The sequence below is a fragment of the Phragmites australis genome, chromosome 10, assembly GCF_958298935.1.
Source record: "Phragmites australis chromosome 10, lpPhrAust1.1, whole genome shotgun sequence".
NCBI lineage: Eukaryota > Viridiplantae > Streptophyta > Magnoliopsida > Poales > Poaceae > Phragmites > Phragmites australis.
Window position 1 is genome coordinate 3,309,313 of NC_084930.1, and position 25,750 is coordinate 3,335,062.

At 42.8% G+C, this 25,750-nt stretch overlaps 4 protein-coding genes across 7 annotated transcripts; 3 read left to right on the plus strand and 1 right to left on the minus strand.

Moving 5' to 3' along the window:
* The first annotated feature begins 637 nt into the window (after positions 1–637).
* On the plus strand, positions 638–7,235 carry LOC133931427 (probable methyltransferase PMT9). Its single transcript, XM_062378300.1, has 7 exons — positions 638–1,046; positions 1,145–1,309; positions 1,418–1,600; positions 1,689–2,283; positions 5,577–5,689; positions 5,792–6,012; positions 6,693–7,235. The coding sequence occupies exons 1-7, from the start codon at positions 840–842 to the stop codon at positions 7,006–7,008; spliced, it is 1,800 nt and encodes a 599-aa protein (XP_062234284.1). The 5' UTR covers positions 638–839; the 3' UTR covers positions 7,009–7,235.
* Positions 7,236–8,288: 1,053 nt separating this feature from the next.
* Positions 8,289–12,222, plus strand: LOC133931430 (protein PECTIC ARABINOGALACTAN SYNTHESIS-RELATED-like). Of its 2 annotated transcripts, none has more exons than XM_062378304.1 (11): positions 8,289–8,775; positions 8,867–8,917; positions 9,024–9,114; positions 9,568–9,644; positions 9,972–10,060; positions 10,178–10,297; positions 10,652–10,768; positions 10,870–11,013; positions 11,098–11,221; positions 11,330–11,521; positions 11,715–12,222. In XM_062378304.1, exons 1-11 carry the CDS (start codon positions 8,458–8,460, stop codon positions 12,075–12,077), a joined length of 1,686 nt encoding a protein of 561 aa, XP_062234288.1. In that variant the 5' UTR covers positions 8,289–8,457; the 3' UTR covers positions 12,078–12,222. The 2 variants fall into 2 exon arrangements, with proteins under 2 accessions (XP_062234288.1, XP_062234289.1); XM_062378305.1 differs by having other exon boundaries at positions 8,640–8,775; positions 8,867–8,925.
* Positions 12,223–12,409: 187 nt separating this feature from the next.
* LOC133930408 (ras-related protein RHN1-like) lies at positions 12,410–22,301 on the minus strand. 3 transcript variants are annotated; one of them, XM_062377049.1, is made up of 8 exons: positions 22,266–22,301; positions 21,091–21,096; positions 13,802–13,879; positions 13,538–13,705; positions 13,181–13,229; positions 12,894–12,967; positions 12,692–12,785; positions 12,410–12,605 (listed from the first exon to the last, which is right to left on the minus strand). In XM_062377049.1, exons 1-8 carry the CDS (start codon positions 22,299–22,301, stop codon positions 12,502–12,504), a joined length of 609 nt encoding a protein of 202 aa, XP_062233033.1. In that variant the 3' UTR covers positions 12,410–12,501. The 3 variants fall into 3 exon arrangements, with proteins under 3 accessions (XP_062233033.1, XP_062233031.1, XP_062233032.1); XM_062377047.1 differs by lacking the exons at positions 21,091–21,096; positions 22,266–22,301 and adding an exon at positions 13,978–14,084; XM_062377048.1 differs by lacking the exons at positions 21,091–21,096; positions 22,266–22,301 and adding an exon at positions 13,974–14,084.
* On the plus strand, positions 21,212–25,396 carry LOC133930407 (uncharacterized). The gene is made up of 6 exons (XM_062377046.1): positions 21,212–21,597; positions 21,901–22,033; positions 22,314–22,417; positions 22,816–22,960; positions 23,061–23,201; positions 23,301–25,396. Exons 1-6 carry the CDS (start codon positions 21,557–21,559, stop codon positions 25,014–25,016), a joined length of 2,280 nt encoding a protein of 759 aa, XP_062233030.1. The 5' UTR covers positions 21,212–21,556; the 3' UTR covers positions 25,017–25,396.
* Positions 25,397–25,750: the final 354 nt, after the last annotated feature.

A 25,750-nucleotide genomic window follows, 5' to 3' on the forward strand; every position in this document is an offset into this window, starting at 1 on the left:
TGTGATCCCCCACAAGAATATTATTTGGAAGCTATAGGTATTTCCGAAGATTAAGATCTTCCTTTGGTACTTGTAACAAAGAGTAATTTTAACAAAAGATAATATAACAAAAAGATAATGGAAAGGTAGCCTAAAATGTTATTTCTGTTATGCTAATAAGTCCATACAACATTTATTTTTCAACTATCCCTTCACTAGTATTGTGAATATACCAGATACTTGGTTAGGAGAGATCAATCATAACCTACGTAAACAAAATTTTATTGGGGCAAGTGCTATATGTTAGGCTATTTGGTTGAGTAGAAATGAGGTGATTTTGATAAAATATCAAATCTTTCTTCTATGCAGGTTGTTTTTAGGCACGAATTGAACATGTTTCTAGACTGTTTTGTAGAAGGAAGATAAACCTCTCTACTTGAAGGTTGCATGTCGTCTTTTGAAGATTAGAGTAATGGGAGTTTTTATCAAGTATGGTTGGAAGTTTAGTAATAGAATTTGTGTTTGAGTCTTTAGTTTATGGTGTAATAATAAACGGCTATATAAGTCTATATACTATCTTAAAAAATCTGAGCATTCTTATATTATGCACGTTCTAGGACACGGGACCACGGCTCACCCCCAGCCCTTCCCTGCCGCGTTGCCACCCTGCTCCCACCCCACCAATCCGCCGCTCTCATTTCGTTTCCCACGCGGACACGGCCACGCCTGCCTTTTCCCCTTCCGTGTTCGTGTCCGTGAGGCCCACTGCCCCACTCTCCGCCGCCGCTATCACCCATGCCAACGCCGCCCAACCAGTAGAGCGCACGCGGCGCGGCGCAAGCGAGCGAGAGTGAAGGACGATGAAGCCGCCGCCGCCGCTGGGCAGGCGCGCGTTCGCGTCCCTCCTCGCGGCGGCCGTCGTCGCGCTCGCGCTCCTCTGCCTCTTCTACGGCACCGCCTTCGGCCCCACCCTCCGCCGCGCCCGCCCTCGCCTTCCTCTCCGGCTCGGGCTCCGGGCCCAGACGACGGAACCGCTCCCCACCGACCTCATCCTCTCCTCCATCCCGGTGCGCTAGTTCACCCCGCGCTTTCTGCTTCACTCGTTCATGGGGGCCGTGATGGTTTGGTTTGCTAACCCCGCGTGCGTGTTGAGGGGTTTGTTCAGGTCTGCGACGCGCGGCACTCGGAGCTGATCCCGTGTTTGGACCGGGGCCTCCATTACCAGCTTCGGCTTCGGCTCAACCTCTCCCTCATGGAGCACTACGAGCGCCACTGCCCGCCCGCGCCGCGCCGCCTCAACTGCCTCATCCCGCCACCCGACGGCTACCGAGTGAGAGAATCCATCATGTGTTTGTGTTACGTTGCCGATTGCTCTATTGCACCTTGTTTGCTTTTCTCATGCTGATCAGCTGGTGTGATGTGTGCGATGCTTACTTAGGTGCCCATCAGGTGGCCGAGGAGCAGGGACGAGGTGTGGAAGGCCAACATACCCCACCCCCACCTTGCCGCCGAGAAGTCAGACCAGCGGTGGATGGTCATCAATGGTGATAAGATCAACTTCCCTGGTGGGGGCACCCACTTCCACACTGGCGCCGACAAGTATATTGTGCATCTTGCGCAGGTTTGATATACTCTTGCAATTAATCAACCATATATGATAGCTTGCCTTCTTATGCTAATGAGACCAATGCTGCTTGGTATGGTGCTAGATGCTGAATTTTCCAAACGACAAGCTCAACAATGGAGGGAACATTAGGAATGTGCTTGATGTCGGCTGCGGGGTTGCCAGCTTCGGGGCTTACCTTCTTTCACACGATATAATTGCTATGTCTCTTGCCCCCAATGATGTGCACGAAAACCAAATTCAGTTTGCCCTTGAGAGAGGGATACCAGCAACCCTTGGGGTGCTGGGCACAAGGAGGCTGCTGTATCCAAGCCGCTCATTCGAGATGGCACATTGCTCCCGTTGTCGGATTGACTGGCTGCAGAGGGACGGGATATTGTTGCTGGAAGTGGATAGGGTTTTAAGGCCTGGAGGATATTTTGTGTATTCGTCACCGGAGGCCTATGCTCTGGATCCCTTTAACAGGAAGATATGGAGACAGATGAGCGATCTTGCTCGAAGGATGTGTTGGCGGGTTGCATCTAAGAAGAACCAGACAGTGATATGGATCAAACCATTGACTAATGGATGCTATATGAGGAGAGAGCCTGGAACACTTCCTCCCATGTGCGAACAAAGTGATGATCCAGATGCTGCTTGGAATGTGCCCATGAAAGCATGCCTAACTCCATACTCTAAGAGTAAGCTCAGTTCCCTGATTTTCCTTGAGATCACCAAATACTACAATCTTTTATACTGCCTCTAACTTTCTTGTGGAGTTTAAAATTATTATTTATTACATGTGAAGAAAATACATGGTGCCAAAACGGTTTTGCTTGGGCCGCCCATTCACCTACCAATAGGCTCAAACCCAAGTCCCATTGTAAACCTCACAAATTACTCTTATCTTTTTTTTCACGTCGTTGGTCACACCGATGTGGTGATGTCCCTAACTCACCTTCGTTGGCTTATCATGGGGCCTTTTTGGTACTTTTTTCTTAAAATACCTCAAAATGTTTTATTAGGAAGTCACAATACATAGTTACTGCTGATGCTATGTCACATGTTAAATGATTTACCTAGAATTGTTCCATATTTCTTACTGTTAAACAATATGACCTGTCATGTTATAGAATATCAGTACATCTTCCATGCTGAACTGACATATAGTTTGAGAATTATAGGACTACTAGTTGAATACCCGTGCGTTACAACGGGAGCAGAAAATAACATTGTTGACTCATCTAAAACCAGCCACCAACTCTGAGTAGAAAGAAAACGGTTGAAAAGTATTGTTAATCAAAACTTTCAGTTACAAGTTATCATCATGTTGTGGCGCTTGTCCACTAAAAAAGGCAGTAGTGCTAGCACGTCACTTGGCACCTTGGTTGAGCAACCAGCAGTTCTCTATCTCCAATAATGCCCGTGTGTTGCAACGGATCCCAAATAACTTTTTGTGACACATTGCACACATATATGGTTCACAAATTTTGAACATTGATTTTTTAGTAAAATTGTATGTTTCAACCAAATAAGATTATGTATATTGAGAGTACCTTCCATTGCGAATATATACACACCGTTTTTCATGTGAAATATAAACACATATTTTTTCTTAGACTTAAGTGGCCTCCTGGCTTGTATTGCAAGCATCCATCTAGGTTCATACAAGAGAAAGTAAAGCGCTGCAAAATGAAACTGGAGATACCTCTTTATATTCTAACCAAACATCTAACTAAAAAACATGTATGAAAAAACCGGAGATACCTGTTCCGACAAATCAATTTGTTCTCAAAAACCATATAGTTCATAGTTCCCCACATTGTCCAGCAGACAGCTGCTCGACAAAATAGAAAATTAATCTTCAACTTATTATTGCTAGGCAAATATAAATATGTATGCAGATATAATGTATCAAATTTAAAGCTGGTTGATTGCATCCTCCCCAATACTCATTTTTCTTTTACAGAAGGGAGTAAATTTATATGTTACCGGTAGAAATAATTAAATGTAAGTAGAAAATATTCTACAACTAGCCAATCTGATTCTTCCCGGTTTTGATATCACGATAAGGGAGCAAGAGCAATTGCAACAAGATCCTTAAAGATACTTTAATATCACTAAATTTGCTCAACATGTGAAAAAGGTTAGATACACAGAAACTTATACCTATTTGGACATTCATAGTATTGTTCCTTCAGTGTTGAACCAATATTCTTCTTGAGGTTTGTAAGATCGATGAGCCCAAATCACACTTACTCTGGTTGAATAACCTTTTCCCCAGAAAAATAGGACAACAAGAGCAATCCATGCTATACTTGAATTTCTGTAAACATCACTTAACAACCATAAGGCTTCATTCAGAGCACAAATTTGGACCTAAGAAACATAACTTCACAATTTTAGCACAAATTTGGATCTGATACATTACACTGAAAGCACAACCATTCTGAATGTGATCGTAGCACCAAATGGAGCATAAAGAACTTCATTATAGGTTTATAGCAAGAAGCCAAAAAAAATCTTTAAAAGTTCACAAACTGTAAACATCCCTTCTTGCACTTGCACAATTGTGATTTGCAAAAGTCTTAGAGACGCAAACCAGACGTATGGTGAGGTCCTTGATTGCTGCAGAGCATAGGGAGCATTGGTAGTGCAAAGGACCTCCTCCAGGATCCATCATTTGCCATGTCGAAAAAAGAGGCGCCAACAACAAATTGAAAACAAGCATGGGCTTGCCAAATATCATAAGCAACCATCTATATGTCAAGCGGCCACCAGCAGCTGAAGCCCTCTCTTTCACCACTGAAGCCACCATAATCTGTTGCGATCACCCATAGAAATGCATGTCTTCAGAATATCAGCTCTTGCAGACTCACACACCACTGCCGACTCCTCTTCCTTGAAACGTGTCGCCGTCAGAGATTCGATCTGCCCCTAATACAACCATCACATGTCATCCTCCATAATAGCTACAATTTATGCTGTTGTTCATCAGGATAAACTTGTAGCATCCTCCAACCAGCACCTAACCGAGAGAAGACGATCAGGATAAACCATCTCCGTTGTGGCCTGCATGGGACTCTGAGTCCTTCATGATCTCCATCGTCGCGAGGCCGAGCAGGAGGCTCCATCTGTCGACGATGCCATGACTGGTTCATCGTCGTCCACTCGCGAGGGGTTTGTGGCTCAGCCTCCTCCATGCCCGATCCTGACCCCGACGACGGCGTCTCGAGCTCTGATACCGATGGCGACGTGGCCAGATGCAAGAGGTCGATGGCGGCGGGTTGCAAATGTAGTGGATGTGGCAATGGTGGAGGGGAAAATGAGTGGATCCGGCTTTCTCGGGATTTATCGGTCAGCTGGGGTCGCGGCGCGCGGAGTAGTTGGGACGACGCAGAAGAGGTCCGGGAGAAGGACTTGGCGAGGAGCGCGAGGGAGGACGGGAGCGGAGAGGGCAGCGACGGGGAGCACCAGTGGAAGAAGTGCAGCGCGAGGGAGGAGGCGTCGAGGAGGTGCGGCGAGGCCTAAGCCTGACAGTGCGGCGGCGAGACGCTGCGGGCCGGAGTGGTGGCGGCGGAGGAGGCGGTACGCGAGCTCCGTGGAGGAGGTGAGGCTAGGGTCGGTGGCGGCAGAGAGGGGGGGGGGAGGTAATTTGGGAGATGAGAGAAACAAACGGGAGCACACGGTCCCACATGTCGACACACGATGGTTCCGTGGGGAGGGCAGGACGTCTTGCCTGGTGCGGAAACCATTGCGTATTTTTTAAGTAGTAGAAATATTGTTGTATTTGTCGAGTCATGGCATGTATGTTCTCCTGGTTCTGGAACTGTTGATCAATGGATTCCCCTTGCATATTTTTCTAAGGCAAATAGCCATTTATGAACTCAGTTATCGTTCTATCATAAATAGCTCAGGTATCAATCATGTGCTGGCCCCCTGTTGGTTTAGCACACCGGTATTCTGATCATGGCATGTTCTTTTGCCTAACCAGGAGTTAACAAGGTTAAAGGCAGTGAATTGCTTCCCTGGCCACAACGGCTCACAGCACCACCACCTCGCCTGCAAGAGCTTGGAATCAGTTCAAACAATTTTACTGAAGACAACGTGAGTTATGCAATGGCATGATTTTGCAATATGAGCCCCCCCCCCCCCCCCTCCCCTCTCTTTCTGATGGTGACCTGTTTGTCCTTGAAATATTGCTTGCAGGAGATTTGGCATTCTAGAGTAATTCAGTATTGGAAGCACATGAAATCTGAGATACGAAAGGACTCCTTTAGAAATGTTATGGATATGAGTGCTAACCTTGGTGGATTTGCAGCATCTCTGAGGAAAAAAGATGTTTGGGTAATGAATGTAGTTCCTTTCATGGAATCTGGAAAACTGAAGGTTATATATGATCGTGGTTTAATGGGGACTATCCACAATTGGTAAGAAGTTTTTGTCCTATTTCCCATCTATTTATTTAATTGTTTCAAGGTTTAATTTGCATACTCAGAATTGTTAGATATTTTGTTGTTTTGCGGCATACAGTTAATAGTTTTAATTGTGGAGTACATTCTACAATTTAATAGCCAGAAAGTATAAGTTGTCAGCTTGTTTCTTTTGTGGTTGTCCATATAAGTTTGTTTTCATGCATGGAAGGGGTGGTGTTGTCTTGTTTGATTTCTAAGTGGTAACAATGTGTAATTCTGTGGAATTCCTCAGCGGTATGACTAGAAAAAAGGTGGCAGTTATACACTCGGTTTTCAGAAACTGAGGTAGTCCAGCTGTCACATTTTAGAACATCAAGCTGTAAATGGTATCTGATTGGGACTGGAGTTCTCTCCATAAGAAAATTTCCTGCCTAGCACTCATGTGGTGCGTAGGATGCATTGATATTACAATTACACAAAAATGAAAAACCTGCTGCCTACCTCCACATCTGGTCCAGGTGCTCCGTTCTGTTGTTTCTTTCCATTTGTGCTAAACCCTCTTCCATAATTAACCTATGCCTGACATGGCAATAACCACTGAAAGAAATTTCTTTCGCATTGTTCTGTGTTTCTTCACTTGATTTTTTGTATGGTTGCTGCTTAATTTCTTTATTTACTGTTCTTTTTAACCGAAGGTGTGAATCATTCTCGACATACCCGCGCACCTACGACCTCCTTCATGCCGCCCTCCTATTTTCTGAGATAGAGAAGCAGGGGTGTAGCCTGGAGGATCTGCTGATTGAGATGGACCGCATCCTTAGGCCTCATGGGTATGCCATCATCAGAGACAAAGCTGCTGTCGTAAACTACATCAAGAAGGTTTTACCCGCACTAAGGTGGGATGACTGGTCATCTGAGGTGAAACCTAAGAAAGACGCACTCTCATCAGGTGAAGAAGAAGTCTTGATCGTGAGGAAAAAGCTATGGAAGCAGACATCGCGAGCTTTGTAGCAGCCGTACCTCTTGTTTTGATCATAGCTGTAGCTAACTGAGTACTGTGATTATAGTCCTCAAGTGTAATATAGTTTTCCAACTTTTATATTTTCCCCGTTGTGCTATCTCACTGTCTGTGATGGAATATTAACAGTAGAGTAGCATGAGTATCAGATGCTGCTTCAATGATTCATAAGACACAATACACAGGAAATAGAGTTATTTTCCGAGCAAGAGGTGCTACACCCCGCTTGTCAACCATTTGTTTTGAGAAATCCTTGCGAACATTCAGTGTCTCAGCTGTCACTCCCAGATTTTGCAATGACCGAATGTGAACCGTCTTCGAGGTCGAGCTGGTCTGCATTGCAAATTCTGAATCACAGACCATGCCGTGCTACAAGAGAAGTCGGTAGCCACGGCACGGTACCAACAAGGCAGGAACTGATGTGTTTTCGTTGAAACTCTGCCGGAGAACTGACCTGAAGTTCTGAAATGTCGAAGTTCTAATCAATAACTGGCAGATCCAGTAAAGTTGGTCAAATGTTTTTAGATAGTGGAACATGAATCCCGGCCAATGCATCCATTCAAGTAGGTCAAATGAGTATTGAAAAACAAATGTGATCGAGTGTTACAAACTTGCTAATTGGAAGTTGCAATATTACTACCTGTCTGAAAAGCAGAAACTTCGCATAAAACGGTTCAATTTCAGATGAAATCCAGATAAAAAGGGACTTTTTTCCAAATCAAATAGGGGCCTTAGTTTTTGGGTTCACTCGAAGCCTGAAGCCGTCCTGAAGACCTGAACAGGAAGGCACGGCCGTAACCAACCTGTTGCAGGGTAGCGCGATTAAGATCCTATGACTTCATGCTTACAAAGTCACGGCATGACTTCACTTAAAAACCATTAAATCTATGGTCAACATCTAAGATTGAATTTCAGTTGCACTGGAGTTCAACGTTTCCATCATTTACGTAATATTTTTCAATTTCGTAACTAGTTCAACTTTTCTGATTAGTTATGTAATATTTTTCGGTTAGTTATCTAATATTTTTTCGGTTTGAAGTGAAATCACGACGCTTCAAATCATGTTTGTTTTTGCTTTGATTTGTCACAATTTAGGTTCGGTGGAGAAGCTTCTTCTCACAAGGTTATGGATTGTGGAATTTCGTAATACAATTTGACTTGTAAATTATGAGAATCAGCTTTTATAATATAATTATTTATTTTAACTTTTATTTTTAAGACTAAAATCTATAATCAAAATAAAAAATAAATAGAACCTCCATTGCATGAAGTCTATCCTGATCCAGCGCAGCCAGTCAACGAACCCGTCCTCGCCTCATTTCACTCGGAAGATCCCAACAGGTCGCTGCCGCCGCCGGCGGCGCGATACTTTCCGCAGCGCCGTAGGGAAAGCGGCAGATAAAGGAAAAGGCAGCCCCGCACCGACGCCGCGAGGCGGCGCCATGGCCGAGCTGCGGCACGCCACGGCAGCGGCGGCGGTGACCCGCGCCTCGAGCTCCCCGTCTAAGCGCGACGCCGAGGCCGCGTCGGCCTCGTCGCCCGTCGTTGCCTCTCCCCGCAGCGGCAACGGCAAAGACGGGCCCCGCGCCTCCCTCCCCCTGCATCAGCGGTGGCCCCTCCCGGTCCCCGTCCGCTCCCTCCTCGCGCTCGAGGACCCCAGGTCGCCCGCTGCCTCCGCCTCCTACCGGATCCTGGTCGCCGCCGTTGCCTGCCTCGCCCTCGCCGCGATCTTCTCCGCCCCTTCCGTCTGGTCACGCCTCGTCAGTCCTTTATTCCTAGTTGATCCATCTCCATTACGTTTCATCGAGATCTCTTTATTTGCTGCTTACACGTGCCGGTGCTATACCCTAGAACGCGCCATACCTATGCCGGAAGGAGGGGATTCGGCTCCACTGCCCCCGGGTAAAGAGGTGTTCATTTGAGCAATGCATTTGAGGGAATCTACTTGTGTATGCAATGTGATCTGGGTATGAATTGTGATTTTGTTTGGCTTGGTATGATGCTCCAGGTGAACGAGCGGGACTCTCTGTGGGAGAATCCTCATGCGGCGGCCACTTCGTGGAAGCCGTGTGCTGAACGCCACAGCGACGAGATTTCAGGCAAGTATAGAATCTGAGTGTTCCAGTAAAAAAAAAAAAGTGGATGCTAATTGGGTGAATGCTTTAGTTCATCCCAGTTTGTTTTAGTGGTAACCTTCATTTGTTATCAGTAACTTTGAATGCAAGGCATGGTAGTTTTTGGTTGGATGATATGCTAAAATAAAGTTCATTTGCAACATCACTTTCTGAATAACTAAAACATGAATTGCAATCTTAATAACAGCAGAATAAAGTTAATGGTAAAAGAACCATCCGAACATTAATTGTAAGAGTGCTCCTCTGATCCTCTCCATTTCTGGTTGCAAATGCCAAAGGCAGCTTCTCAGAAAAAGAGCTTTTTGAACTGTGTTGGTTGCTCATTCTGTTTTTTGTTTATCAGTCCGCAACTTATGAGCACATGACAAACATTCACTTGAATTCATGGATCCAGTTTTGATTTCCTCTATTTTGCAGATCTCGTGCCAGAGAACGAAACCTCTGGGTTTATTTTTATTCATGCCGAGGGCGGATTAAACCAGCAACGTATAGCTGTACGTGTGTGCCCTTTTCACATATTTAAGCCCTTTAAGTAGTTGTCTTGTAAATACATGATTTATTAGCCAAGCTTAAACTTAAGAAAAATGCTGACCTAACCGAGCCTTTTTACTTGATAATTATTTTTTCCTTTATGATATTCAGTGCTTAATACTAGTGGATGTTGGAAATTCATCATTTTGTTGCCAGCAAATTTTGTCACCTTCTTATGAAACACTACACTGCATATTGTCTTAGTAACATTGTGCATACTAAAATCTGCATATTGTCTTAGTAACATTCTGCATTTATTAATTTTTTTGCAATGTTTGACTCATTTGCAGATATGTAATGCTGTTGCAATTGCTAAGATAATGAATGCCACACTTATTTTGCCAGTGCTTAAGCAGGATCAAATATGGAAAGATCAAACGTAAGTGATAAACTATAGTTTTCTTATAAAAAACTTCTGGTCACCCTTTTTGCATACATTATGTGTTCTTTTTGCATGATTCCTTTAGAAGTTGAGAACTTTTATCTCTTTGTGCAGGAAATTTGAAGATATCTTTGATGTTGATCATTTTATAAATTATTTGAAGGATGATGTGCGCATTGTTCGAGATATTCCTGACTGGTTCACAGAAAAGGAAGAGCTTTTCACCAGTATCAAGTTAGTGGCTTCATTTTCATCTATCCCTTGAGTCTGAACTCTTGATGCTAAAAATTACACGCATGGTTGATACTGGTATCAGTAATACTGTTTTTTGTCATCTCAAAATAAGCACTACTATTGTTAGTGAGAGGGTCATTGCACCTAAATGTATTATTAGAACCTGAATGTTCTCTGGGTAACTGCTGCTGCTTGCTTGTACAGTTGCACCTTGCAACCTTGTCACCTAGTCATTTACACATGCACTGTTCACTTATGTTTACGCGGCTGTTATTATCCTTGTACAACATTGATGCAGCTAGAGATTGTGTTTTTAACTCTTGCCTCTAAAATTCTCTATTTTTGTTGTAACAGGCGTACTGTGAAAAATATCCCAAAGTATGCATCGGCACAATTTTACATTGACAACGTGCTTCCAAGGATCAAAGAGAAAGAGATAATGTCCATCAAGCCGTTTGTTGATAGGTTAGGGTAAGTATCACTGTATCGAGATGACTGTATAATTAAGCTTTTGTCCTACACTTCTCATACATCTGTAGATGTGTTAATTATATATAAGCGTGCCATTTCAGGTATGATAATGTTCCAATGGAGATTAACCGGCTCAGGTGCAGAGTTAATTATCATGCTTTGAAGTTTCTACCTGACATTGAAGAAATGGCTGACAAGCTGGCAACAAGGATGAGGAACCGAACAGGCAACTTAAATCCGTACATGTAAGCTTACTTCACTGTCTTCTATCCATCTTGCCTGCAGTTTACAAATTGATAGCTCATACTCAATCACACTTGGTTCCGAAGGGCTCTTCATCTGCGGTTTGAGAAAGGAATGGTGGGTCTTTCTTTTTGTGATTTCACTGGAACTAGGGAGGAGAAAGCTATGATGGCTACTTATAGACAGCAACAATGGCCAAGGCGATACAAGGTGATGTGAATTTGCAGTTTTCTTAATATCAGACAATAACATGAACCCTTAAAAAGGGTGCAGAGTGCAGTATCTCATTATACATTTTTCACTTTTCCTTGCATGCAGAATGGATCTCACCTATGGTCGTTAGCACTGGAAAAGAGAAAAGAAGGCCGCTGCCCACTTGAGCCTGGGGAAATAGGAATTATTTTGCGTGCGATGGGGTACACAAAGGAAACTCAGATATATGTTGCATCCGGGCAGGTGTATGGTGGAAACAATCGAATGGCACCCCTGAGGAATATGTTCCCCAATATGGTATGTGCTTCAGTAGTTTATCCAGCTGTTTTTTTTCTTTGGTTGCTGCCTTTGATGTTTCCTCTTGTATTTAAAATATAGACAGAATGCAAAAAAAATCCAAAAGAATATGCATAATTGAGATAATTACCTTACGAGTGTAGATTGTAAAACCTGTTCATGAAACAACTGGCCAAGCCTTTGTTAACTGCAGGTTACCAAAGAAGATCTTGCAAGCAAGGAGGAGATGGAGCCTTTCAAGAAGCATGTAACCAACCTTGCAGCGCTGGACTTCCTGGTATGCCTGAAGTCGGACGTGTTCGTCATGACCCATGGTGGCAATTTTGCCAAGCTGATCATCGGCTACCGCCGCTACATGGGACGCCACCGGCTCAAGTCGATCAAGCCAGACAAGGGGCTCATGTCCAAGTTCTTCGGCGACCCTTACATGCCATGGGCGACATTCGTGGAGGACGTGATGATCACCCATCAGACACGAACCGGCCTCCCTGAGCCCACCTTTCCACACTACGACCTATGGGAAAACCCTCTCACCCCTTGCATGTGTAGAGCTTAAATTATACACTACGAGTGATCATTGTGCATAGTTATTCTTTGTTCATATGCTGATATGCAAACTGCAAACTTTGTATATATATATATATATATTTTGTCACTTGCAATGTGGATCAAAGCTCAACTGATGCACAATTCTAAGCTTTCTTTCCCTCCAATTGCAGGCGAAGCGATGATATGTAATTTACTAGAGTTTTGCATCTGATAAAAAAACGAGATTCTTGTTAGTGAACTACTGAAATCACATAATCTTGTAGATCATCAATCTGAACAATAAGATTGCCCTAGTTGTTCTTCCACACATGGGAAGGTTAATTACGTTGCAAAGCCATCCTAGTACAACGTCTGCACATATATGTAACATCACTCCTCTGATGGTAGTGTTCATCTAGTTGTTTTGACAATCTACGCCTACAAACAGGGCGTCAGCCGGAGCAGCAGAATGGCCACCTTCCGCCGCCGCCACGCCGGCCGTCGTGCAGAACCATTCCGGCGGGACGATTAGGCCGTAGCTTCACCACTCTTTCAGCTGGCAATGCACAAACACGGTTCCCCGATTAATCAGGCGATCGACAGATAACAATTCTCAAAACTGAAGATGAGACGAGCACTTGCCAATCTCGTAGAACAGCTCGCTGACGTTCTGCGCCGTCTTGGCCGACGTCTCTGTGAAGAACAGGCCGTTTGCTTCTGCGTAGTCCATGGCTTCCTGAAGGAGTCAGGATCGCAGAACAGATGAAGCCACATGAGAGTTAGGACTTAGGATCTGCACCTGCAGGCTGCAGGCATCGATACGTCGTCATACATGTACGCGTACCTGTGTCCCAACCTGCCTCCGTTCTTCTAAATCGACCTTGTTGCCCACTAAAGCCATGACCAGATGTGGATTCCCTGTTTTTCAGCTCGTGCAAATAATAAAAAAAAAACTAAACGAAAATGATAATTTTGTTGAAGGAGGAAAGCAGTTGAAGAAAAATAGCGTTGCATTGGGAATTGCAAAGTAATACTGCTTGATGCATGTGCAAATGCCTAGTTTCACGCACAAGCACAACTCTTAAAAATCAAACTGAAACACCAAAAATGCAGATGAAATGCAGCATGTACCTTGCCTCTGAAGCTCGTCAACCCATCTCTTCGCTCGCATGTACGAGTCCTACCCCCCACACAACACGAAACAAACAGGGCATAAGAACTATATTATTCAGAGCATCGAAACAAATGGCACTTGGACCAGTAAAAATAAGCATGTGTTCTGAATTAAAATCTTAAACGATACTAATAGCTACCGAGATTGCCACTTCGTAAGTTGAAACTGATGCTTAGTTGGCATCTGAAATTTTAAATTTTGTTTAAATTTTGTCATGTATATCTGATATATCCAATAAAACATGTTTACCTGCGACATTCGTTAAATTTTATTTACTGGTAAAAAAACCCCTGATCTGAATTGAGGTCACCCACCGTGCTGGAGATGTCGAAGACGACGATCGCCGCGGCGGCGCCTCGGTAGTACATGGGTGCGAGGCTGTGGTATCGCTCCTGGCCGGCGGTGTCCCAGATGTCGAGCTTCACGGTGGCCTCATCCAGGGGCAGCACCTGCGAGAAGAAGGCCGCTCCGATCGTCGACTCCTGAAAAACGCAAACTGAATGTAAATTTTGAACTATGCCGATCGAGTTTGCCATCACCTCGCAGGGTGAAGACGATATAGCAGCGTCATGTCGTGCCTGGCACTCGTAGTACAGTCCTTTGGCGAACCGAACGACGATGCTCGTCTTCCCGGCGCCCAGGTCCCCAAGAAGCACCTGCGAGAAGCCATGAACAGCCAGCAGCTACGCGTCACGGCCATGGCAGCAACGCAAAACGCGAGGCACGCATGTGCTGTCCTGCTGCGTGCACCCACCAGCTTGGCCTGGACGATGACATCGCTCCCCATCGATGAACGCGCCTGGGTGAATGGCTGCAGATGGACGTCGTGCTTGGCTCGCTGGATCTCCTGTGACTGTCAGACAGGAGTGGAGAATGGATGGAACAGGTGGAGAAGAGGGAGCACGATCGACGAGCTGGTAGGTTTCGCTGTCTGACCGTTAGGTACGTTCGTGGGCTTCCAGGCCTTTCCACGTGCCGTCTGGAAAGCCTATTTTATGGGCTCGTTTTACATGGGCCGACTCGGCCTGGACCGTGTCACGAGACTGGGCTGCCTTTGTGAAGTTTAGCTTTCTAGTCAAGTAGCGATTTTTATTTATTTTTTAATCCGAAAATTGTAAACATATGTGTCCGTTTAAAAAATAAAAATGCAGAATTTCAAACACTATCGAAATAGTAATGAGGAATTTTTGAATTTTGAGAGATTGAAAAACTGTATTTTTATTTTTTTTAAATATATCGTTCGTTGGAAGGACGGTATGGGTATCGAGTTGCAAAATTTTAAAATGGATATATATATTTGTAATTTTTCGGATTTAAAAAATATATAAAAAATCATCAAGTAGTCATCATCCACTAAAAAAAGTCAAGTAGTCACTAGAGAGAGAGGGGGGAGAGGGAGGGAGACCCACTGAACGGAAGTAACGGTGTTCCACTTACAAAAAGGATCGTTACATACAGAACGGAGCAAACTAATGGAGATTGTTACACGTAGAGGACCGAACATCAGGGCATGTACAGTGGTACAAAGACAGCTGTCATCTATATTACGGTTTCATGTCACTTATATACAATATAATGGAAAAGTCATTGTATAAGTTATATGTAAGTAGTATTAAGGTCCTATTTGTTTTAATTTATTATTATAATAAGGTAGTTTATTTGTTTTGAGCTGAAAAAAACAGCTAGTTTATTTATCTAAATTATTATAAGTTGAAGCTCAGATTATAATAATCCCATAAGCTGAAAAAAGGAGTTTATTTTAGCTTATTTTTGCCTTTTACTATATTACCCATTAAATTTAGGGGAAATTACCCGCTAATGCCACTTCACCCACCCTACACCTGAATCCCTCGCCCCTTATTGAGGGCATTGCAGACTTTTGCCAATAATCCAGACTCCAATAATTTAGGTTGTCAAACAGCTCACAGCTTATTTCCCTCTAACTTATCATAATCCAACTTATTATAATCCACTATCTATAAGCCGTTTATTATAATCCTAAGCTAAAACAAATATGACCTAACTAAACGTCTATATGTTGTAAAGAAAACACAAATATTAGATGTGGTAATATTAAGTACAAACTCAAGATATGTAGATATAGATATGTCATAGGAGCGCAATCGAATGAATATATCGGGAGCGATATCATAGTATGATTTCAGATGAGATAAAAAAGGAGAATATCAGCTAATTTATCTTCTAATTTATTTATTTATTTTTATTAGTAAAACGGGTTCTATATCCGTAACAGGTAACGAGATAAGGAGGTTAGAGGATGATGAGAATAGCAAAAGTGGGTAAATTATTCAAAATTTAAGAGTTTTTATTAAATGAGAGGAGAGCTAGGAAAAAAGTAACGAGAGAACCAACTCGTATTTTATAAAGTAGAATTATATGACACCTAATTATTAAATGATATATAAAAAATTGAGACCATAAATAATAGACAATATCTATATAATAAATAAAATGATGTCTATATGAGTATTTCTCTTATGCTATAGACTGGCTGATAATTAACAGATGATATTTGTGTCTATGTTGTTTCTCTTTTGTCTATCTTAGTTTCTCACAAAAAATCCTAATCGCCATATCTTCTATACGACTGACATCACCTGATTGTACGCACCCTGTGGCGACTGGCTCGCTGTTTCCCTATATTGCTCTCCACCAAGGCATCAACATTCAACTCATCGACCAAAATGGTCGTGCTTGGGCCTGTGACAAAGGACCTGGTTGGAATGCCTATGTCAGTTCTTCTATGGGGCACGAGCAGCTGGTGGCGTTACTAGACGAGATAGTTTACACAAAGGTGCGATGAATCCGTCAGTTCCTCATTTGAGAGATACCATGAGTAGTTTCTGGATATCTGGCAGTTATATTAGAAGACGTTTTATGAAAGAGGAGAGATCGACAACAAATAGAACTACATTCTCATATGTCCACTGCGCATGTTGCTTCTGAGTTTTGCCGCTCCTCTCTCTATCATGCAACAAATCGAGGGTGAGCGATATCTTCAAACTGACACCAATGATCTGAGACCTGCACGAGGGACCGACGATCTGGTTTCCAAAAAGCGCACTCACGCAACCACTCCTACGACTTCCTCTATGACATCTATATCTACTTCTTCGTTCATTCATCTTCCACCTAGCAGGATCCGCTATAAATTCATTCGTATGCAATGATGATACATGTATTAGGTGCTTTATCTATCTATCTATCTATCTACATATGTCTACGCTGATAATATATCTATTATAATGTTCTTGTATATTTTAGGAATCAAATTGATCTGGTGCACCGTTAATTTTACAACAGTCTCAAATTAGGTTTATCGTTATTTTGTCCTTTTTTAAAGTATATGATATGAATAGCTATCGAAATTGTAAAAGCATGGATCGCTGTGAAAGAGAGAGCAGTGGGAGGAGTTATATCTGAAGCAGGCAGCGGGACGAGGTTCTTGTAGTTGAGCGCACGACATAAATGGCCTCGCTGCGACGTTGGACCCCAGAAAGAAGCAACTCGAGTTCGGTGGATCTGTTCTTATCTTTCTTATCTACTTATAGGGAGAATATTGTCTCCATTTTGAGGCCTAAACTATCAGTTACGGCAATTCACCATTATCCCTATATGTACCCACTGGAATGGCAATTTAATTCGGCCAATGCCATTTTTAAGGTCAATGCGGCTTTCTTTCCTCTGTATCTCGTCGTCACTGAAACGGTCTTTGTCCCAAAGAGAGATGACACGGCAAAATTAGTGATACAAAGAGAGATGCATATATACAGGCTTCAAGCTATAATAAACCATGATCTTTTTGCCATTGTGAAGTCCCTAGCAGTTCTGCTTCTGACTTCCTCTCTCTGAAAAAGGAAAGGAACGAAACTGAAAAATGTTTCTTCGGCCCTACCGCCGCGGGACTCGTATCCTCTGATACCAGAATGAACAGTAATTTAAGTCTGGATAAATAGGATAAATAGTATTGTAACATTATTTACTGTAAAAATTAGATACACCCGTCTCAGATCTAACGGTTGATGAGGGGTTAATATCACCGCTACTGTTTACCGGTGACATTGCTTTAGCAATATTAAAGGATGCGAATCCACCGCTGCGACGCTCATCCCAGATTCCTAGAAGGACCAATCTATACGTAGTCTGCTTGTGCCGAGTGCCGACCAACCATCTCATCTTCAAGCTCGCTTAACGATGGCAGTGCCTGGATTACTCCAAACAAATGGCATTGCCTGCTTGAACCGCGCTTAGCACATCAGCACTGCCAATCGGCAACAAACCTTGCAGTCCCAAAGCATCATGCACCGTCGCCATCCACCCGCGTGCGTCAACCAGCTCTGCTCCGTGCCCCGCCGAGGAGAGCGCGCGTGCATCCGCGATGATTTCCAGTAAGTGGTCCAGACAGTGGCTGTCTATAAAATCAATCCATATCATTTCTAGATAGTAATGAAAATAATACTTACCATATACTACTGTCTAGAAAAATGGTAAATAAAACTTACATATAACACTATAGACATCAACAATTATTTATACAATGGTTTATAAAACTCACATGTAATACTAATATACCGTCTCTTGAATACTAGCATCATTTCTCTTTCTCCTCTTTCTCTCTCCTCCACATCATCTAAAATTATTTTTACAGAAAGGTCACGTGATGGTATAACTGTTGGTGTGGATGCTGCAGTGCAGGTAGCTCCGGAAAGCAGCTGCGCTGCGCGGTACCACTTGTCGGCGCGCAAACTAACCGTTCTGACCGTTGGGACTTGGAAGACGGCCGCTCCCTAAAGTCCAAATGGGGCAACCCAATTTCTTGGGCTGGCAACTCCGGCCGGCACAAGGATATGCGTCCGTGCGTACACTCCAAATGGCATTCTGGGGACTCCACTACGCCGGCCTAAATGTTTGGTTTCTTTATAAATCCTCTATTTCTGTCGGCAACCAACGCTTCGGCTTTGTTCGTTAGACTTCACAAGAACCTCAACCTGTCACCTGGCCACGTCCCCTGGTGATTTTTTTTTTAAACATAATCGATAGAAGAGCTGTTGAATTATATTAAAAAGAGAAAACCCGACGGGCTCGCTTACAGAAGCAAGCAGGCGGTGCCATTATACGGTAGCCTCAAACCCGGCAAAACGCGAAAGGAAAAAAAAAATGTAAGCTAAGGACTAATCTCACGACATGAAGCACCTAAGTGGATGTCCTGATAAAAACCCAGATTTCCACCTCTTTAAGGATGATGGTCAAGATCTCGACAACCAATTTTGCCCTGCTCTCGAAGGCGCGTCTATTTATCTCCTTTCCGATTTTTCATGAGATCAATATTATGAGTGTCCTTAGTGCCTTTCTAGTTGAGGTGATGCAATTTGTCATCATGGAACATCAGGCAGGGATTGAGGTACTATTTGATTAAATCTGAGGAAGGATGCTCGATTGTCTCAGTTTACTTGCCAGCCTTCTCCACACTTTCTGGCAAAAGTGCATTCTGCCGGTAAATGAAAATAAGTCTTTTAGAAGTGCTTGCATAAAGTGCAAATAAGATTACAAAACCATTCTCTACGGGCGAGACGATCCGCGGTTCATAGGCTATCCTGAAACGTGAGCGAAACAAAGAACTTATATTTCAGCGGCAGCCCCTGATGACTTCCTCCAATTGCATAGGAGAATTAGTATTTTTTACAATTTCTATGGTAATGTATTCCTTCGAGATTGTAATGTTACAAGTCATCTTTTTTTCCTGAAGTGTTATTTTCTCTCTTTGGCATGCCTTTGACGGAAAGAAGGTTTTGTCAACGGCTAAGACAGGCACCTAGTACTAAGTAACTACAGGAAAGACACCTCCTTTTCGTTCAGCTTGTACTGTTGTCGTAGCTGTAGCAGCAGTACGGCGCCCCCAATCCCCAATCCACATGGGGAGATATGCCTCTAACTTTGAAATCTCTGTCCCCAAAAACTCTTTAAAAATCCCTTTTGCGTTGTGCCCTAGTATTTCATTGTGAGACATAATTCGGTAAAGAAAAGTTTGGCAGGTGACAGTTCTGTATCACATTAGCTTATGGCCATACCAAATACCAAGTCCCACGTACTCCCTTTATCATAAGTGCATATCATTTTAAGAAAATATTCGGTCAAACTTTTAAAATTTTGATTAATAATATTTTTTTAAATATTTAGTTTGATAATCTTAAAATCGTAAGTATATATTTGACTTGAAAAAATCTTTCATAATATCATAAATTCAATAAACTTTATAAATATATTCTAATAAAAAATAGTAGTCAAAATTATATATCAGATATCATATCTTATCTAAAATTACGTATATTTATGATCAAAAGAGTACTTGATTTGCTGGAAGCTGAGACAAAAAATCTCTCTGTATCAAACAAAGTATCGTGGCGCACAGTTCTTAGAGAGAAAGAGTGTGTGTGTGATACAGGGCCATCTCATAATGAAAGCTGTTCCGTCTGTGATCTGTGGTCCCTCCTGCTGTCCGTGAGCTTCCATGGCGCTTTACCAAACGGAAGAGGCACAAATGATGAGGGTGAAGCAAGCACCTGACATCTCCGTCTCGGAGTACGCGAAACCACTCGTGCTAATCACTCTGTTATCCCATGCGTCATGAGGATAGTATATATAGACTTGCTACTCATTTTTTGTTAGTGTAGCAGGAGAATATATATATATATATATATATATAGGACACCTATTCTATACTCCTAGGAGTATATACTTCCACATGCAATATATCACCTAAACAAACACTTTATACTCTTTTATCATTTTTAGTATACTCTAATACTAATTCTAAGATACTCTAATGTGTATGTACTCCCACCTCTCATATACCACTTTTACACGTGTGTTATACTTCTTTATCACTTTAAATATACTTCATTAGTAATTATAAGATACTACAATACAAATTCCACGAAAATTTTTATGAAATTCCATGATTTTTATCATAATTTGCGTATATACTTCTTTTATGTATAAAAAAGAGTATATAGCAAAAATGAAAGGCTAACATTGAATTTTTTTTCATACAACTCATATTGGAGTATCTTAGAATTAGTATTAGAGTATACTAAAAATGATAAAAGAGTATAAAGTGTTTGTTTAGGTGGTATATTGCATGTGGGAGTACATACTCCTAGGAGTATAGAATAGGTGTCCTATATATATATATATATATATACACACACACACTTAAAATAAGAACTCAGCATTATACAACTTGCAGCTAAACCTTAAAATATTATAATATAAGATTTACATTACTTGCTTGGAACAGAGATTGTGTGAAACAACATGTCGGAATGTTGTTGGATGGTCAACATGGGCAGATAGTATGTTGGCAAGTAGGCAACTAAAAAAACTAAAGAATTTCACAACAAAACAGTTGAATTCACGTAAGAGCTAGCCAGGGATTTGCGTGCTTCGAAACAGTGTTGGAACATGTGTCGTGTGAAAATTTGTAAAGCTTCGTGCACAAATTCAAGCATTTCAGTCGAACTCTTCAGAACTGTCGTAACAAAAATCGACAACATCTGGATAAAAAAAGAAACAAATTCAGGTAACATCTCTTCATCTCTTATCACCATCTAAATTTAAACTGAATATCACATGATTAGATACAATTTTCTATAGAAACAAATTCAGATAACATCTCTTTATCTCTTATCGCCATCTGAACTTAAACTGAATATCACCATCTGAACTTAAACTGAATATCACATGATTAGATACGTTTTTTTTTAAAAAAACAAATTCAGATAACATCTCTTCACCTCTTATCATCATCTGAATCTGAACTTAAACTGAAGATCACATGAGTAGATACGATTTTCTAAAGATGCGCGGTGTGGTTATCTCCCATTGCGATGGACGGGCCACTGCTCGATTAGGGCTTCAAAATTCGAAAAGCGGTTGCTTTATTCCGCAAGCTTTCCTCGCCTCGTTTGTTAGGATCCTGCCTCGTTGCCGTCCCGGTCTCCGCTGTCGCTTTCCAATCGGACGCCTCACAGTCGCCCGAGCCCCCTCGCCGCCACCTGGCGTCGCCTCGCCTGCAGCAACCAACAGCTCACGTCCGTTCTGTTCTGCTCTGTTCCTCCTGCCCACCACCTCCACTTCGTCTTCCCCCAACCGTCCCCTCCTCCTCCCCTCCTCCTCAAAGTCTCCTACTCCTCATGCCTTGACGGCGCCATTGGTAGCTTTGCCTGTTGGTCAGAGAGCAGGGGAAGCGAGAGGGAGGGGTCGAGGAGGAGCAAGGAGGTCGGACGTGCGTGGGCGCGGAGGAGGCGGGGAGGATGTTTGATAGCTTGCTCAACTCCAAGTTCTACAACAAATGGTACCAAAAGATTGCTTTTTTTGCTAGATTTTCTGGTTCTTTTGTTTCTCAGTTCTTGAGGCTGGTTTGGACTGGCTGGTCCGCGGTTGAGCCTCCTCTGATTCTTTAATCTTTTGGATATTTTCTTGAGTTCAGTTCGGATTGGTTTTCTTTTCCTTTTTTTTCTTGAATTTGCTCAATGTGGCTTCCTGCTCCATGTTCTTGACGATCTGGTTGCGTTTCTTTGGCTGGAACTGGATAATCGCCTTGTGTGTTCTTGGATTGCGCTAACCAATTGTTTGGTTTCTTGGACAACGGATGCAGCAAGCATGCGTTCAAATGCATCCGGACGCGGATGGCTCCCATACGGCGGAAGAAACACGCCATGATTCGGTTCTTGAAGAAGGACGTCGCCGACCTTCTCGCCAATGGTCTCGACACCCACGCCTTCGGAAGGGTACGTTTATCCTGGCTCTATCTTGCTCAACATTGCGTTTGCATTTCTCTAGCGTTACAAGGGATTTTTGTCCTGGGGGCGAATTTGAGAGGATTTTTTTCTTGAGGGTGAATTGGAGAAAATTGCACTATTATTTTCTTTCGTTTTCGAGTGGAAAGCTTGCACCTTTTTTGGCGCAAGGTTTTTACTGGTTGGTGGTCAAACCAATTTGGTAGATGAAATCTGTGCTGACTGAATTTCTAATCTTGTTTCCTGGATATACGTTCATTCTGGAATGCAGATGGATGGGCTGATAGTTGAGTTAAACCATGCTTCTTGCTATGATATGATCGAGCAGTTCTGCGACGGCATCGGTAAGCAACTCGGCAGCCTTCAGAAGCAAAGGTATACTAATTAACTCAACTGACTTCGATTCCGATTCCATATTTCTGTTGTCAACGACTGGCAATCATTGTAACACCTAGCAATCAGTCTACACAAAATGGCACTGTTAATGGTCAAGATGGTTATGAGCCTTATGCCATCCCATGTCTTTACGGCCCGGTGTGTTGCATTTGTTAAGCAATCAAGGCAGTAGGACAATAGCACTAGCATCCACAATATGTATCCATATGATACTTCTACCTGTCGGTTTTGGTGTTAAAGTAAGTATCTGTTGGAACTTAAGTTAGCCAACACCCAACTACCCATTACTAGTGTGCGATGAGTGCAGATAGGAAAGTATTTCAATTATCTTGATGCTGCAAATGATTACAGCATTGCGTTTCTTTCTTTCTAAACAGGGAATGCCCTTCAGAAACCAGAGAAGCTGTGTCAACTCTGATTTTTGCTGCTGCTCGGTTTCCTGATTTGCCTGAACTGTGCGACCTAAGGCACATATTCACAGAGAGATACGGCAATTTTGTTGAGCCTTTTGTTAGCCTTGAGGTGTGCAAGATGTGATGATTTTTTGTCATTGAATTGCTTTCTGCTTTGTGGTCTTCTACTTCACGTCTTTACTGTATTAATTCAATCCTTCTGTTCGCAGTTTGTTCGGAAACTCGACAGTACAGAGTTCACTGATGAGGAAAAGTTGCAAGTCATGCAAAGTATTGCTGAAGAATTATCTGTTAGTTTTGATGCCAAGGAATTGGAGCTCAAGTTATGGGTCACACCAGAAACTGAACATGTAAGTGCTAAGTGAAATTGTTCTTTAAATTTACTATCTGAACTATGATTTAGGAAGACATTTTTGTCCTTAACTTGGCATCATGGAATGTGTTTTCAGGATATGATTGAGAAGGATTCAAGGAAACGAGTGGAACCAGCAATGCCTTTATCCAACAAGCAGAAGTGTGACGAGGATGCTCCATGTGAAAGAAAATATAAGGATATGGTTGACAAGGGTTCAAGGAAGCCAGTAAAAATAGCAATGACTTTATCCAACAGGCAGAAGGTCGATGAGGATGCCCCGTGTGAAAGAAAATATGAAGCTACACCTGTGCGCCATAAGGAGAAAGTGGAAATACAGTTGGGCCCAACAGGTACTCAGGCTGTTGCTGTTGGCATCCATCGAATTGATGAGAATTCTAGGAAGCAGCATTCTGATAAATCTGATGAGATGGAACATTTGGAGATATCAGTGTCTCCTGTGGACACAAAAATAAGGAACACCCAAAAAGATGTTAAGAAGGTTAACAGAAAAGATAACCGCCCTTCTGAAAAGGAACTGATGGAAGCAGTGGAGCTTGATCTCAATGGTCTTCCTAAGCAGGGATTTGGTGCTGTCAAATTTCCTGAAACAGGAAGCAATAAAACAGCTCAAAATGCCAAGCCAAAGGAAGCTGTGAAAGAACATCATGTTGAAAAAGAGAATGAGGAAGTCCTTCGTCACCTCCACCCATCACGTATGCCCGGTGGTCCCGATCACAATGGGAGACATGCAAATTCAGGGCTAAGACCTCAGTGCCCAGAGAATCAAGAACGTCCAGTGAGTCCTTTGAACGGTAACACTAGAAACAAGGTTCCTCCTTATGCTAAGCTGAATGAGGCAAATATGAAGAATCCTACTGAAAAACAAGCGACTTATGGTTTCTTGCATGATAAACCGCAACATTTAGCTGATCTGGGACATCCGGTGCAAAAAGGACAAGGAATGACAGAGAGGGCAACTACTATGCGACCTCCTTATGTTAAACCAAAATCTGGGATGCAACCTGTGAATGGTGATCCTGAAAAGCGAACTCCTAATGACTACAACAAGTACAATATCCCTGGACAAACTGATCTCTTGGACGACAAAGATGTGGTTCGACCTGTTTCTGTTAGGAGGAAAAGTGCAAAGCCACCAGCACCCGTTGATGCTTATGCTGAGGCAACTAACAATGAGAAGGCCACAAGCCCAACACCCAGCAGTCACAGAAGGCACTCAAGCAGGCAGAATGGTGCTAAATATGACTATGACCAGAAAGGTAATGTGACTGATGACATTGTTGGTGATGGGAAGAATGTTCAGAGGACTCCTAGTAGCCGACCAAAGCACACAGGCAGGAGGAATGGAGCTTTGCACAACGATGGCTATGACGGGTACGTGCGGCGTAGGCAAACAGAAGCGGATGAGACTGCTATTGATTTTGGTAATCTTTTGCCTCGCAACGCAAGCGGGCAGAGGAAACACAAGAGTGGGCGTATCGGGGATCATGACGAGGAGGAAAGGATGATGGACAAGCTTCTGATGCACTACAGCAAGAAAGGTTTAGATCAGACCAACAAAGATGCTCACGACAACGAAGCTCAAATATATTCTCAGCAAAAGGTTTCCTTGCATCCTCCGGGAAGAGCTATCTCTCTACCGCCTGAATCCATCAACCACGGTGAAGATGTGAAGTTTCCTACTCGGTCCATCTCGCTGCAGCCAGACTGTCCTAGGAGTGTGCGTGTGCACCCGAGAATGCCGGACTTTGATGAACTGGCTGCCCGGGTGAATGCTCTGAGGAAGGCTTGATACCCAATAAGATTGTCTTTGGCCTTGTATACACGTTCTTTCAGCCGAAGAAGTTCTTGACAGTTCATTCCTTGCAAGTCACAACCTTTCTTGATGTGCAGCCCTCATATGAGATTAGACAGATTTGTGTATGTGTTTTTTTTATAGTACCCTTATTATAGCTTTTTCTTTGCACCAGTTGTTTGTCTAGAATAGGACACTCGTTTATCTATACAGTTGATAGGGATTTCCATTTGTTCTTTATTTGTTTGATAGGGATTTGATTTGATATATTGTATCTTCAGATTTCGATTGTTTCATGTACTAATTCACAAATTCATGATGAGAAGTATGTAAATGGTGTTGATAAAATCAAAGTCACAGAAATTCTTTATCTGGCATTCCCCAACTCTGTATGAGTCTACTGTATGTTTGTACATTAGGAGCTGGATTTACGCTCTGCAGCCTGCAAGGTACTGAATAATTCTGCATCCTAGTTCACATGTACTCTCGTTTTCTCCTGTGAAAACCACGTGGGACAGTGGCAGTAGCTTCTACCGCAGTGAAGTGGCGCTCGCAGTTCCCAGTTTCTTTGTTCTGAATTCTGATCATTTTTTTTATAGGGGTAAACTCAGCAGGGGAGGCCCCTACTGAGAAGTCTGAATTCTGATCATGAACACAGTTTGGAGAAAATGCCAGAGTAAGCTCAATTGTTAAACTTGAAGCGACCTTTTTGAGCAAGCTAAACTCATCGA

Bases quoted from the DNA above. Each gene is read 5' to 3' on its own strand.
- LOC133931427 (XM_062378300.1), top strand. From the start codon at position 840: ATGAAGCCGCCGCCGCCGCTGGGCAGGCGCGCGTTCGCGTCCCTCCTC. The intron at 1,601-1,688 runs GTTTGATATACT...GTATGGTGCTAG, and splicing joins ATATTGTGCATCTTGCGCAG to ATGCTGAATTTTCCAAACGA. The intron at 5,690-5,791 runs GTGAGTTATGCA...TATTGCTTGCAG, and splicing joins ACAATTTTACTGAAGACAAC to GAGATTTGGCATTCTAGAGT.
- LOC133931430 (XM_062378304.1), top strand. From the start codon at position 8,458: ATGGCCGAGCTGCGGCACGCCACGGCAGCGGCGGCGGTGACCCGCGCC. The intron at 9,115-9,567 runs GCAAGTATAGAA...TCTATTTTGCAG, and splicing joins CCACAGCGACGAGATTTCAG to ATCTCGTGCCAGAGAACGAA. The intron at 11,014-11,097 runs GTAAGCTTACTT...TTGGTTCCGAAG, and splicing joins GGCAACTTAAATCCGTACAT to GGCTCTTCATCTGCGGTTTG.
- LOC133930408 (XM_062377049.1), bottom strand. From the start codon at position 22,301: ATGAACGTATATCCAGGAAACAAGATTAGAAATTCA. The intron at 13,706-13,801 runs GCACGACATGAC...TGCGTTTTTCAG, and splicing joins GACTGTACTACGAGTGCCAG to GAGTCGACGATCGGAGCGGC. The intron at 13,230-13,537 runs GTGGGTGACCTC...TGTGGGGGGTAG, and splicing joins TCTTCGACATCTCCAGCACG to GACTCGTACATGCGAGCGAA.
- LOC133930407 (XM_062377046.1), top strand. From the start codon at position 21,557: ATGTTTGATAGCTTGCTCAACTCCAAGTTCTACAACAAATG. The intron at 22,034-22,313 runs GTACGTTTATCC...TCTGGAATGCAG, and splicing joins ACACCCACGCCTTCGGAAGG to ATGGATGGGCTGATAGTTGA. The intron at 23,202-23,300 runs GTAAGTGCTAAG...ATGTGTTTTCAG, and splicing joins TCACACCAGAAACTGAACAT to GATATGATTGAGAAGGATTC.